The 15682-nt window shown below is 38.2% G+C and overlaps 1 protein-coding gene across 1 annotated transcript in view; it reads left to right on the forward strand.

Annotated features, from left to right (window-relative positions):
• The window catches only part of LOC150108197 (BAI1-associated protein 3-like), a 709720-nt gene that overhangs the window by 199216 nt on the left and 494822 nt on the right, over positions 1-15682 (forward strand). The window contains exon 4 of the mRNA XM_090390426.1: positions 9963-10043. Coding sequence (XP_090246552.1) covers positions 9963-10043 — 81 coding nt within the window. The remainder of the gene's footprint in view (positions 1-9962; positions 10044-15682) is intronic.

The following is a 15682-nucleotide window of genomic DNA, read 5'->3' on the forward strand; positions in this document are numbered from 1 at the left end:
GCAGGGTCCTGTCAAATGCCTTTGCAAAATCCTGCAGTATCATCATGATGCAATTTCTTTGATCCATCTTGACTATCTCTTAATGGAAAAAAAAAAAAAAAGTAAATTACTGAGACATGACCTACCTTTCACAAAGATATGCTTTCTCTCCCATAGATATTTCTATCTATCTAGTTCCTGAATTTTAACTAATTTAACTAACTTTTTCAGTACTTTTACCATCACTCTTGACATACTATTTGGTCTATAATTTGCTATGCTTGTCTTGGAGCTTTCTTTTTCTTTTTGTTTCATCTAAATATATCCCATAGCAAATTGTTTCTTTTTGTGTGTATCAGCATAATGATGTATTCAGTAATCTAATGTTATTCTGCTGCTCTACATATTTATTATTTATACTATGTGATAAAGATGGCAAATTTAATACGGAAACAGAGACAACAGAATAAGCAGAATACGTGTGTAGAGGCTTAAGTGCTGTGAGGACATTATGTTGGAGGCTTAATGGATTTTTTACAACACCCAACCAAATCTCAATAAATACGGTTGCATTAAGCTTCCGAAGATTTGGGAAACACTCATCACTAGAGTTCCCACCTTACGTTCCAGGCCACCTACTACTGCCCTTAGAGGGTGCTCTACCTAGATAGGACTTTAGTGTCACCCACATGGTTGGGCTTAGTTTCGTTTGTTATTTGTGTATATGTTACATTAATTGTTTTTGTAATCCCCGTAGATGTCCTAGTGACTAGGACGAAATATAGGAAGTATTAAATTCTATTTTAATTCTTTTTGAGTGTTGTAAAAAATCCATTAAGCCTCCAACATGAAGAATAAGCAGAGCTGGTATGTTGGGAAGTCAACTTAATTTTTTTTTTACGAAATAAGAGAGAAATTACTCAAAACACTAAAATACCATATACAAGACTGTATTCAAATCAGTTTTATCAGTAAGCTGAGTTAGAAACAAAACATTTGATTAGTGACTAGAGACCATAGATATGAGAACAGTGAAAAAAATCTGGGGAGGAAATAGATGGTGTCAATGGTAGAATAATTAAAAATGAACATATTAGGAAAGAACTTGATATTGTTAGTATTGAACACATAAACAGAGCAAATGCAAGATGGCATGATGACTTAAACAGAAGGGGAGGAGAGAAGTTAGCAAAACAAATGTTTGATGCCAAAAATGTAGGAAAAAAGACCTAGAAGAAAACACTACCTACAAATAAGACTAATTTGTAGGAAAATTGTTGATAGGAAGTAGCAATAATATAAACGTTATCATGCAGTACTATTATGATATCCTGTATCACTTGTGGGTACATATCAAGAATTTCATGTTGATAATGACCGTATTAGCAGAATGCAGATTCTATAAACCTGACACTAACTTAGAAAACAAGAGGTTTTCTAAGTTAGTGTCAGGTTTATAGAATGTCAAATATGAGGAGAGATTGAGGGAATGCAACTTACAGAGCCTTGTGAATAGAAGAAGTGGAGATATGATTGAGACATATAAGTTGGTGATTAGTTGTTACCAGATTAATGTGAAAAAGATATTTCATAGAGTAAAGAGAGGCAAGGGTAGAACTAGAGGCATCCATGGAAGCTGTATAAGGAGGGTGTTAGCAGGGGAGTGAGAAGCAGATTCTTGGTATGGAGAGTGATTGGTGAGTGGAATGAATAGCCTGAAAGGGTGAATTTGGAAACTGTTAATGGGTTCAAGGCAGTGCTCGATCTTTTGGCATTAGAAAGCATAGACATTCTGTGATGAGTCCTTTGATTCCATGGAGGTTAGATAATTATTAATATGAATAGTTTTATATGGGAGATAATATTAACTGTTACTCCATATAACTCACCCCCCAACTTTGCATCAGTTTTCTAGTAATGCAAAGTTATATGGAGTAATGGTAGTGTCACATTCTCAGAATGATTTGAATAGGCTGATAGTTTTGGCAGATGAATGATGGATTGTTATCAGATTAATGCGGAGAAGATATTTCATAGAGCAGAGAGAGAGGCAAGGGTAGAACTAGAGGCCATTGATGGAAGCTGTATAAGGAGGGTGTGAGCCTACAGTTGAATCTTGCTTATTTCCAAGTTTTGTACTTTGCAGCAAAAGGGTTGAATGTTTTGTGCTAGGAGATATTAAGGGTAAATTAGTAAGGAAATGAAGTTAAGAGTGGACATTATGAGAACTGTAAACACTACAGAGGATTGTTATAATGATAAGCAAAGACAAGGATGTTGTTTTGCTTTAGAAGGTCTTGAACTGCATTTATGGTTAAGAAATAAGTAGCTGAGGAGGTAAGGAATTTGGCAATTATTTGTTAGGATAGATAATGTAATCTGCAGACCTTAGTCTACAGGGGGAAAAAGGTAATATGATAGTGATGTTTATATTAGCTATTAATTTTAGTAGACTGTTGAGTTGAATAAAAGAAATCACCATGTTATAATGCTGGACTTGCAAAAGCATTTCATGGGACTCTGCATGGAAATGTGTTATATAAATTGGTGTAAACAGAGATGAATATAAAGTTGGTGATGGATAAGAAGGTAGCTGACAGACAGACATTAAATAGATAGGAGATAGAAGAATACAGGTGGTGTTCCAGAGGGCACCATACTGGTGCTGCTGCTATTTAATTTATAGATTAATGATATAGTGAATGATTTAAATGGAGGATATCTAGTTTTGCTGATCATGCAGCTTGTGAGGACACACTGAACGAGTCAGTGTGTCCCAGGGAGGATGATAGCAGGGGTGGCCTCTTGTGGGAATGGATACTTGGGAGAAGGGAGAGGACATCAGGTAACACTGAGCCCAGTGAAGTCTAGAAGGGATAATGCTGAGTATAGAAACAATGGCATTTATATACTTTATATTAATGCCAGGAGTATCCGGAATAAGGGAGAGGAATTGGTGGCGCAGATAGCATCAGCCTGGCCAAATGTTATTGGGATCACTGAGACATGGTTGACAGAAGGGGATATAATAACAGGAATAGAAGTTGCTGGGTACAGCATTTTTTGTCAGGATAGGAGGGGAAAGCGTGGTGGTGGGGTACTGCTTATGATAAGTGATGACCTATGTCCTCTAGGAGTGGAGGCTTTGGAAGGAAGTGAGACAAATGATTTTGAGAGCATATGGTGTGAGGCAGAGGTAGGCAAGACAGGATATTTAGTGGGGTGTTGCTACAGACTCAGGAGCACAGAGGATGGGGACCAGGAGATGTTTAGACAGTTAAGTTTGGCAAGTGCAAGAAGAATGATTGTTATGGGAGATTTTAACTACAGTGATATAAATTGGAGAGAGGAAGATGCATGTAGCAATAGGGGAATGGAATTTCTAGAATTCTTGAGGGACAAATGTCTTAGGCAACATGTAACAGAGGGAACAAGAGGTTCAAGAGTTTTGGATTTGGTTATAGCATCAGAAGAGTTGATAATAACTGAGATGACATCTCTCCCACCAGTTGGAGAGAGTGACCGTAGACTTTTGAGTTGGAAGATGAATAGACATGCAGGAGTATCAAAGAGACAGGAACCTATGTGGAATTATAAGGCAGGTGATTATAATAGTCTTAGACGTCAACTTTGGGAAGTTTCATGGAGGGAGGAATTGGAAGGCCGGGATATCATTAGTGCATGGGAAATTGTGAAAGAATATTTGTTAGCAGCAATGGTAAGTTGTATACCACGAGTGAAGAAGAGGACATAATTTGGAGTAAAGTGGATGACAAACATTATTAAACAGGAATTGCATGTGAAAAAGAGGCTATGAAAGAGATATAAGGAGACAGGTGAAGAGAAGATGCATGAAGAATATAAGACAAGGCCAGAAGAGTGACTAGTGTGGTAAGGAAAGCGAAACTGGAATATGAGAGGAGATTGGCCCTAAGATCCAAAGAAAATTCTAGGCAATTTTTTAGCTATGTGGCCAGTAGGAGGAGAAATGACTGTGGAAGAATGATATTGTGGGATAAAAATGGGAATATAGTGACTGATGCAGAGGACATAGTGGAATTGTTCAATGAACACTTTATTGGAGTATTTCATCCTAGAGGAGTCAGTTTTAATGCTAGAAGGATAGGGCTTTTTCGAGGTTTAGAGGTACAGGAGGAGAGTGTGTTTCAGATACTGAGTACTCTGGATGTCAGTAAAGCTTTGGGACAGGATGGTATTTCACCACGAGTTTTGAGAGAATGTGCTAGAGAACTGACAGTGCCTTTAACCTGGCTTTTCAGTGAAAGTCTGGCTGCGGGAAAGGTGCCCAGGGAATGGAAGGAAGGTAAGATAGTGCCATTGCATAAGGGTGGTAACAGACTGGAAGTGTCTAATTATAGGCCAGTCTGTGTGTCATCAGTAGTTGTTAAGATCTTGGAGAAAGTAGTGAGGGACCGTATACAGCATTGGGCAGGTGAGGGTAATGTTATCTGTGAGAGTCAATGTGGATTTGTGAAAGGGCGCTCTTGTTTTAGCAATATGCTAGCCTTTTATAATAAAGTTACAAGAACATTAGATGAGGGAAAGGCATATACTGCAATTTTCTTAGACTTAGCGAAGGCATTTGACAGGGTGCCACATGATAAGCTGATATTTAAGTTGCAGCACATGGATCTGGATGTCAGATTGGTCAACTGGATTCAGGATTGGCTGTCTGATAGGTTTCAGAGAGTTGTGTATGGTGGAGCACTTTCAAGGAGGCAGAGGGTTACAAGTGGGGTCCCACAGGGCTCAGTACTAGGACCTATATTGTTTAACCTTTATATCAATGACATTGCCAGTGGATTGCAAGGGGATATTCAGTTGTTTGTGGATGATGCGAAGCTAGTTAGGATTATTAGTAATAGTGCAGATATGGTAGCCCTGCAAGAGGATTTCAATAAGCTAGATAGATGGGCAAATGAATGGGGATATCAGTTTAATGCAGCAAAATGTAAGGTCTTGAGGTTTCGGAAACATCGATGGGATGCTGCATTCTCTATGGGAGGAGTTATACTGGAGGAAGTAGGGGAGACAAGAGATCTGGGGTTGATGATTGATAGAAAACCTGAAATTTAGGGGACATATTGCAAAGGTGGTGAAGGTAACACTGAGGATTGCTGCAATTATGAGAAGGACACTGACCTGCAGAGTTAAAAGGGTTATCATTCCGTTGTATAAGTCTCTGATCAGACCACACTTAGACTATTGTTCTTAGATTTGGTCCCCAGGATTTGAAGGGGATAAATTAACTGTGGAAAGGATACAAAGATGGTTTCAGGACTGTATAAGGATAGTTATGAGGATCGGCTGAGGGAATGTGGACTGCAGAATTTGGTGGATAGAAGAAGAAGGAGAGGTGATATGATGAGAGGTGGTTACAGGGTTGACACTGGGGAGTTCTTTCGCTTGGTTGAATAGCGGGAAGGAGTGATGACAAGAGGCCATCCCTGGAAGTTACAAAAGGAAACTGTGAGCAAGAGGGTAAGGAGTGCTTTCTTTGTGTGGAGGGTGGTTGAACCGTGGAATGCATTGCCTGATGGAGTGGTGAGAGCGAGAACGGTCAATGAATTTAAAGAGTGGTATGATAGACTTTGCGTTTCTTAAGGGGGACCTCCCCCTCGATGAATCTTGACAGACTTTATGTTCTTAGGAAGGACCTCCGACGATGAGTCTTTTGACTCCATGGAGGCCTGAATAATAATAATAATAATAGTTAATAAAAGTAATGTGGATATTGAAGTCCTACAGGATGATTTAAATACACTGTCAGTGTAGGCAATAGGGATAATAGCTGTCTGGTTAAGTGGAAGAGCATAAGGGTATTCACTTTAGGCTTACAAGATTACAAGCTGTGTATTATAGTGAAATGGAACTGGGGTGCACAAATCTGATGAGGCATAGGATGAATGGTGGACCGGAAGTTGAAGAAGTTCAGAAGATTGGATAAAAAGTTTAAAAGATTACTTCATGGTTTCAGAACCACATTGACGATTAGAGTTAGGGAGATTATTATTCCTCTTTGTGAGGTTTGATATGACCACATCTGGATTAGTGCACATGGATTTGGTCACTGAGGTTTCTTGTAGATGAGAAAGTGGTGGGATGGAGAGGATCTGGAGTTGAGTAACCAAGATGGTGACAGGTCTGTGGAATGCTGTCTATTAAGATTGATTGAAGAGGGAGAAGGGTGTTATAGAAACTTATAAGTTACTAAAGGGATTTTGTAGAATTAATGACAAAGAAACTTTTCAGTACACAACAAGAAGTGAGAGAATGAGGAATGAAGAATAGAATGTGTGTGTGTGTGTGGTTAGTATGTGTTCAAGGCTACATTTTTGGTGAATGTAGAGCTAGACTATAGGAGAGTGGTGAATGAGCAAAATCTGTTGCCAGAGGTGGTTGTGAGTGGATTGTCCATGAATGAGTTTAAGTAGTGAGGTATGATTGGATATTATGGGAAATTGGTGTGGACTTTCTGCAGTAAGTTTTATGAAAGGTCCTCAACAGTTTTGGATGCCATAGAGATGTATAATAATAATAATATGGTGGGGATTATTCATAGAGTGGAAAGAGAGGGAGAGAGAGAGTGAGAGGGATTAGTGGATCACCTCTCAAAGTTGCTAATAGGGTGTCGACAGCAGAGAAATGAAAGTGACCTTTTTACTTGGTGAGAGTGGTGATTTTGTGGAAAGCTTTCAACAGTTTTAGATACCATAGAGATGTATAATAATAATAATAATAATATGGTGGGGATTATTCATAGAGTGTAAAGAGAGAGAGAGAGAGAGAGACAGACATGGGGGGGAATCAGTGGCAGTGGATCAAAGTTGCTAATAGGGTGTTGACAGCAGAGAAATGAAAGTAAATTTTTTACTTAGTGAGTGGTGGTGAATGCTAAAAGGTACTATAAGTGTGCAATATGACAGACATTGTTGAGTTGAATGTTGAGTTCTCTGACTCTAGTCTGTCAATAATTTCTAGCAGCAGCTGCAACTAAGTTGATAAGTGATGAATAAAATTTAAACTGTTATTTTGTTGTAAGTTGATTGTAATTAATTCTGTTTGCCATTTATATTGAAGTTTAAAAATAGGCTATCTTTCTACTTCATTCTCCTTATTGCATCATATTGCTGAGCTGATCTCATAAGTTTTTGCTTAGTTATGGGTTTAGATGTTGGGTTAGATTCAGGATTAGCTGTCTGATAGGTATCAGAGAGTTGTGTATGGTGGGGCAATATCAAGGAGGCAGAAGATTACAAGTGGGGTCCCACAGGGCTCAGTACTAGGACCTGTATTGTTTAACCTTTATATCAATGATATTGTCAGTGGATTGCAGCGGGATATTCAGTTGTTTGCAAATGATGTGAAGCTGGGAGGGGTTATTAGTAATAGTGCAGATGTGGCAGCCCTGTTTAACCTTTATATCAATGACATTGTCAGTGGATTGCAGGGGATATTCAGTTGTTTGCAGATGATATGTAGCTGGGAGTTATTAGTAATAGTGCAGATGTGGAAGCCCTGCAAGAGTATTTGAATAAACAAGACATGTGGGCAGATGAATAGGGGAAGTCAGTTTAATGCAGCAAAATGTAGTCTTGAAGTTTGGGATACATCAATGGGAGGCTGCATACTCAATTGGAGGAGCTGTACTGGAGGAAGTAGGGGAGACAAGAGATCTAGGAGTGATGATTGATAGAAACCAGAAATTCAGGGAACATATTGGAAAGCTGGTGAAGGTAACCCAGAGGATTGATGCAATACTGAGAAGGATGCTGACCTGTAGAGATAAAAGAGTTATCGTTCCATTATAAAAGACCATGATCAAAACCACACTTAGACTATTGTTCTCAAATTTGGTCCCCAGGATTTGAAAGGGATAAATTAACTGTGGAACGGTACAGAGGCGAATAACAAAGATGGTTTCAGGACTATACAATGTTAGTTATGAGGATCGGCTGAGGGAATGTGAACTGCAGAGTTTAGAAAATAGAAGAAGGAGAAGTGATATGAAAGGAAGCTGTGAGCAAGAGGGTAGTTTCTTTGCATGGAGGGTGGTTGAACCATGGAATGCATTGCCTGACAGAGTGGTGAGAGCAAGAGCGGTTAATGAGTTCAAGGAGTGGTATGATAGACTTTGTGTTTCCTAGGAAGGACCTCCCACGATGAGTGTTTTGACTCCATGGAGACCTGAACAACAACAATAATAATAATAATAATTAATTACCAGAGCTTCTGTACCAGGTTTTTTTTTTAATTTTTTTTTTTAGTGATGCTCTTGGGTTGGAAAGACCTAGGTTCAAATCCTATCTAGAATGTGAAGAACCTTTATCAGGGCTTTGCATCCAAAAATGACAGGTTTTTTTTCCCGGAAACTTGTGTGTTTTATCCCACAAAACAGACAAAGCGGCCAGATTAATGCATACAATATACCCACATAGGAGACTATGGGAATAAGTATTAAGCACTCTATTCTGTTAGATTTGTTTTTGAAAGCATGCATGGAACATTGTGGGTGTACATGTAAGCCTAAAGAAGGAAGGATCATTTACCAGATATTTGAATGATCAGCTCTTAATTTAGCATAATTATAATGAATAATTTATTAGCTTTTTATAACAGGGAAATCACAAACATATTATATTTACAGATACATTTACAATAATAATAATAATTTGGATACTGTTCACAACCTTAACTGTAAAACTTATGATACCATGGATAGCATATCATGTAATCAAACTATCTTTATATTGCTGGTAGTAGAGAACAGTGGAAAAGTGACTACTTAGATTATTATTATTATTATTCAGGCCTCCATGGAGTCGAAAGACTCATCGTGGGAGGTCCTTCCTAAGAACATAAAGTCTGTCAAGACTCATCGAGGGGAGGTCCCCCCTAAGAAACACAAAGTCTATCATACCACTCCTTAAACTCATTGACTGTTCTCGCTCTCACCACTCCATCAGGCAATGCATTCCACGGTTCAACCACCCTCCACACAAAGAAACCACTCCTCACCCTCTTGCTCACAGTTTCCTTTTGTAACTTCCAGGGATGGCCTCTTGTCATCAGTCCTTCCTGCTGTTCAACCAAGCAAAAGAACTCCCCAGTGTCAACCCTGTAACCACCTCTCAACAGTTTAAAAGTCTCAATCATATCACCTCTCCTTCTATCCCAAACTCTGCAGTCCACATTCCCTCAGCCGATCCTCATAACTATCCTTGTACAGTCCTGAAACCATCTTTGTTGTATATTCCATATACAGTCCTGAAACCATCTTTGTTGTATATTCCATATACAGAAATGAAACCATCATTTCTGTATATTCCTATACAGAAATGGAATTTGGTGCATAATTGCTAAGTTCCCATACCAAATTGTCCTAAAATTTATTCACTTGAAGTTGCACAATATTACATATACAGAGATAGACAATAATAAATTTAGTTTAATCCTTTATCCAAGTGTGAGCAAACAAAGTTTGCGCCTGAAAGTATCTTCAGGACTGGGATAAGGTGGTACAACATCGGGCAACTTGTTGCAAAGGTGGAGCAAGCTAACATCACTCCTATCTCAGCATCTCCCATAATGCAAAACACATCTCTTTGTGGATATGTATAATGTTATGCATGAAGGGAAGAGCCACTACCCAGACTAGTTTCAACCTTTATTGAGGTCTCTTCAGTGGGAGCCAGGCCCAAATGGAGATACCAGGCAGAAGTATTAGCAAGGTCATCTCTACCTATAGGAGTTGCCAAACGGTGTGCCACCTTTTTATTAAATTACTCGGGATTTAGAGAAAGATGTTGCAAGTTTATAGACAATGCAGTATTGATAGCTATTATCTGTTATTGTAATATGAATATCTTAAAGCATATTTTTACTATCATTTTCCTATTTGATTTTTCATAGCTTGTTTAATTCAGAGATATTGTGCACAGTATTGATTTACTGTTTTATAGGAGGAAGCAGAAAGTGTTAAAACACCTCCACATGAGTCAGATGTTATTCCACCTATTATCTACAAGATTGGAAAAAAAGAGGTATGTATGTCATTAATTATTTTTTATTCTTTGTCAGGGTATTAAAAAAATAAACAGCATAACACATCACATGTAATAAGATCATTTTCAGAGAAGAGAGAATTTAGTTTGCTCTTTCATACAATTACTTGAATGGCTTCACATTGCAGTAAAATGTCAAGTCTTGAGGTTTGGGATCCATCGATGGGAGGATGCATACTCAATTGAAGGAGCTGTACTGGAGGAGGTAGGGGAGACGAGAGATCTGGGGGTGATGATTGATAGAAAACTGAAATTCAGGGAGCATATTGCAAAGGTGGCGAGGGTAACTCAGAGGATTGCTGCAATGCTGAGAAGAACGCTAACCTGCACAGATAAAAGAGTTATCGTTCCATTGTATAAGACCATGATCAGACCACACTTAGACTATTGTTTTCAGATTTGGTCCCCAGGATTTGAAGGGGATAAATTGACTGTGGAAAGGGTATAGAGGCGGATAACAAAAATGGTTTCAGCACTGTATGATATGAGTAATGAGGATCGACAGAGGAAATGTGGAATGCAGAGTTTGGTGGATAGAAGAAGGAGAGGTGATACGATTGAGACTTTTAACTGTTGAGAGGCAGTTACGAGGTAGACATTGGAGAGTTCTTTCACTTGGTGAAATGGCGGGAAGGAGCAATGACAAGGGCCATCCCTGGAAGTTACGAAAGGAGGCTGTGTGCAAGAGGGTGAGGAGTGGTTTCTTTGCGTGGAGGATAGTTGAACCATGGAATGCATTGCCTGAGAGAGTAGTTGGAGCAGGAACGGTCAATGGGTTCAAGGAGTGGTATGATAAACTTTGTGTTTCCTAAAAACAACCTCCCATGATGAGTCTTTTGACTACATGGAGGCCTGGATAATAATAATAATAATATATATGACAGAATGATCATTGACTTGGTTAACATACATAGTTTTATGAAGAATTAAATGTCTAGAACTGAGATTTAAGTAAAAAGGTTTTAATATAAACACACTACTAGTTTCGGCCTGTAACAGCCTTCTTCAGGTGACATTATAAAAGAAAAAACAATAAACATTGAGGGTTAAAAGACTATGAACAACATAGACAGTCTTTATACATAATTAGCATGAAAACGTTGTAGTTGTATTTGAAGCTGTTCTTTCGTTTGTTGCATTGTTGGGAGAGTGCATGCTTGCTGCATCACGTGAACGCCAGTACATGATTACAGCTGAATGACTATCTGGGAGGTTGTAGCTTAAGTTGTTATTTAGATGAACAGGATTGAAGATGATTTCTCTAGATTCCACAATTTTTCTCTCTATTTCGTCACTGTAACGGAAGATGTTAGTAGATTTTTCCCAGCAGACTTTGTGACTTTGGTTATCATCATTAGGATTAGCCAAGAAAAGGATATGACTTGATAATGCACTCGCTCGCTGTCTCTTGTAAGTAATGTCTCTCACGTGTTCTTCCATACGCATTTCGACAGATTTGTCTGTCTGCCCAAAATAAGGAATATCGCAATCACATAATATTTTATATACACCAGGGTATTTGAGTTGATGATGACAAGGTTTTGGGTGGCTAATTAAGGAATGGATCTTTGGAAGTGGAGTGAATAAGGTTCTGATATTGTATTTTCTTAGAACTTTTGCTAATTTATGTGAAACAGTACTTATGTAAGGAATAGATATATTGCCTTTGAATCTATTTGTTTCTTCTGAGTGATATCTAGGAGGATTAAGAAGGAATTTGTCAATGATTTTCTTGGAATATCCATTAACTTCGAAAGAAGTTTTCAGATGGTTTATTTCTGTAAGCAGTTCATTTGAGTCATCAAGAAGAGAACGGGCTCTATGTCCCAAGGTGGAAATTATTCCAAGCTTATGAGGAGGGAAATGATGGGACTGACTGTGCAGATATCTGTTGGTATGTGTGGGCTTTCTATATATCGATATTTTTAGTTTACCAGAAGAGCGAGTCAGTTTGACATCAAGAAAAGGCAAGGAATTATCTGTTTCAAGCTCAGCAGTAAACTTAATACTTTGATGTCAGCTATTGAGATGTTCGAGGAAAACCATAAGGGATTCATGTCCATGGCTCCAAACAATGAAGACATCATCCACATAACGTTTCCAAACTTTAGGTGTTAAAATAAAGGAAGAGATAGCCTTGGTTTCAAAATCTTCTGTTATTAACTCATTTCTGTATCATACTTCTCACCAATCTCTTTAGTATCTTTACCACAACTCCAGATATACAGACTGGCCTATAATTTGAAGCTGCAGCCACCTTATCACTGCCTTTATGCAGTGGAACAATTTTACCCTCCTTCCACTCCCTTGGAACCTGTGTAGTTGCAAAACTCTTATTAAACAGGCATGCCAATGCTACTGCCAGTTCCCTGGAACATTCCCTTTAGATGCATGGTGATATGTCGTCAAATCCTATTGCCTTATTAACATCAAGGTTATTTATTTCTTCAAATACCTCCTACTCACTCACAATTAAGCTATCCTCTCCTATGTCCTCTACACTTAAGTTCCTCATGATTCCACCATGATCAGGATAAAATACTCTTATAAATTGATCACTGAATACCTCAACAATGTCTTCTGTAGCAATTCTACCACTTTCATTCCTTAACTTCATCTTTCCACGATCATTCTTCCTTCTACTTGCCACATATCTATAAACTCTCTGAGGTTTTCCTTAGCCTGATTATTTGCCAATTTCTGCTCATACTCTACTTTTGTTTTTCTTACTAACTGAGTCACTCTCCTGGCTTGTTCTTTATATTCTTCATGTGACATTACCATTGTTAATCTTGTACTTCCTCCAAAGTACTTTCTTTTTCCAGATTTCACGCTTAAGCTTCACATTCATTCATTTTATACCTTAAGCCTTTTGGCCTTTGTGATACATTCGTACATTGATGCTGTTATGTATTTCTTTGTAAGTTCCCATGCAGCATTTATTTTCTTACTGCTCAACTCCTCATTCCATGTTATAGCTTGAAGTTGTCTCCTAAACTTGTTATAATCACCAGCCTTATAATTCCACATATATCCTTTCCTCGCAAAAGTCTGCATATGACTAGCCACAACACAGCTGATTACTTCATGATCAATTTCACCAACTGGAGGAAAATGTGAAACCCCCTCTAATAATTACATCCTCTGATGAAATGATGAGATCTAGAATCCTAGATCCTCGTGTGCCTTTCTTTATGGGCTGCCTGAGATAGTTATCTCTCAAGAACTTGAGAAATTAATTTTTCTTATTCCCAAATGCTATTGGGAATTGGAATCTCTTCATTCCAATCTATACTACCATAATTAATATCACCCATTATAATTACTCTTCCTTTGTTCACTAATCCAAGTTGTTTATACATTTCTTCATCACCATCTTCCACATTCCCAGGCCTATAGCAACATCCAACTAAATATGTCTTCCTCTCAACCTCCACATTACACCACACTGCCTTGCAACCATTGCCACTATTTCCTCCTTTTGTGTCTACTTTATGTGGACTTAATTCCCCTGATATCATCAGCAGCACTCCCTCTCCCTTCCTGCCCCTTCTATCCTCACAAAAAATACTGTACCCTTCCATCTCTATTCCCATTACAATATCATCTTCATTCAACCATGTTTCACTTATTCCAATGATTTAGGGGCAAATAAACTCAATCCCTGAAACCATTTCATCCCCTTTATTTCTGATACTTCTGGCATTTGTAAACAAACACAGCAGTTTATTTTTATGTCTATAGCCAGTCCTATCCAAGCCATATGTTGGTTGTGATTTCCCCACTACACTTGCCAAATTACCTTTATCATTGCTTACCACATATACCTGCTCAGTCTCCACTTCTCCATCCACATTGCAATATACTCCATCTTCATGCACACATTCACGTTCACTGCCACTTTCAACATTCACACTCTCTATGCCATGTCTCCCTGTCCACCTGAGCTCCCCCCCCCGTTTCCCTGTTCCACTTTTATTCCTGTTCTCTCTTCCACTCTCACACTACTACTATTTCCACAGCCAAGCACTTCTGTCTCTTCAGTACCACACTATACTTTCATCCAGCAACACTCACTCCACTCATTCACTCACTCCACACACTCACTCATTCTCTGTTAGCAGAGATGTTCATCAGTTTTTTAAAATAATTTTATTGTTTGCTTAGGCCTTTTTGGGTGTATTTTTGTTGTTGTTTTGTGCTTTTTTTTCATATTTAATACTTTTTAATATTGTTTTTGATATTGTTCTTTGTAGGATATCTTTTGTTGGTCTCACATTACGTCTCCTAAATTGTAAACAAACACAACATGGTTATCTCTCAAGAACTTGAAAAATTAATTTTCCTTATTCCCAAATGCTATCTCTTCATTCCAATCTATACCGCCATAATTAATATCACCCATAATAATTACCCTTCCTTTGTTCACTAATCCAAGTTCTGGCGAATAAACTCAATCCCTGAAACCATTTCATCCCCTTTATTTCTGATACTTCTGGCATTTGTAAACAAACACAATGGTCTCACATTACTACAGAGAGATGTTCAGTTGTTTGCAGATGATGTGAAACTTGGGAAGGTTATTAGTAATGGTGCTAATGTTTTGGCTCTTCAAGAGAATTTGAATAAGCTGATGGGGAGCAAGTGAATGGGGATGTCAGTTTAATACAATTAAATGTTAGGTTTAAAATTTGGGATCCACAGCTGGGATGCTCCATACTCACTTGGTGAAGTTATACTGGAAGCAGTGGAGGAAGCAAGTGATCTTGAATGATTGTAGATAGAAATTTGAAGTTCAGAGGACATATTGCAAAGGTTATGAAGACATCTCAGAGAATTGCTGCAATATTAAGATGGATGATGACCATGAGAGATGCAAGTGTGGCGGTTCCATTTTATAAAGCTTGGATCAGACCAGATCTGGATGGATTTTTGGGCATGGATCTGATCACCAGAATTTGAAAAGAATAAAGGAACCTTGGAAAGGATGCAGAGACGGATAACAAAAATGATATCGTGACTGTAGAATGTAGATTATGTGGATAGACTGCAGCCATGTAGACTGAACAGTTTGATGGATAGAAGACAAAGGGGAGAATATAATTGAAACATTTAAGTTGTTGAAGGGTTATTATCATGTTAACACTGAGGAGATTTTTCCTATGATAAAATGAGGGGAAGGAACAAGAACAAGGATCCATTCCTGGAAGTTACAAAAGGAAGTAGTGAATAAAAGGATAAGTAAGATTTTTGCATGTAGAGTGGTAGGACCATGAAATGCATTACCTGAGAGGATGGTGAAAATGCAGCCAGTGGAAGAGTTTAAGGAGTAGTATGATAGACTGTATTGACTAGTGTTCACCTCCCATGAAGAGTCTTTTGACTCCACTGGTCATCACTGTGCAAATGTATTAAATTTTTCTTGTGCAGTGTTATCCAGTTATACCAGAAACTGAATGGTACATATTTACATGATCTCAGAAAATGCTCAATATATTTCCCTTAATATAACACCCAGAATTCCTCTCTATTTAACTTCTTTCATTGACCACATATATGTAAAAACACTTTTTATTACTATTTTATTATTAGTAATTGGATGTACGCATGGATTTCCA

Source organism: Typopeltis vanoorti, chromosome 3 (assembly GCF_054136105.1).
Source record: "Typopeltis vanoorti isolate ZY-2024b chromosome 3, IOZ_Tvanoo_1.0, whole genome shotgun sequence".
In the NCBI taxonomy this organism is placed as follows: domain Eukaryota; kingdom Metazoa; phylum Arthropoda; class Arachnida; order Uropygi; family Thelyphonidae; genus Typopeltis; species Typopeltis vanoorti.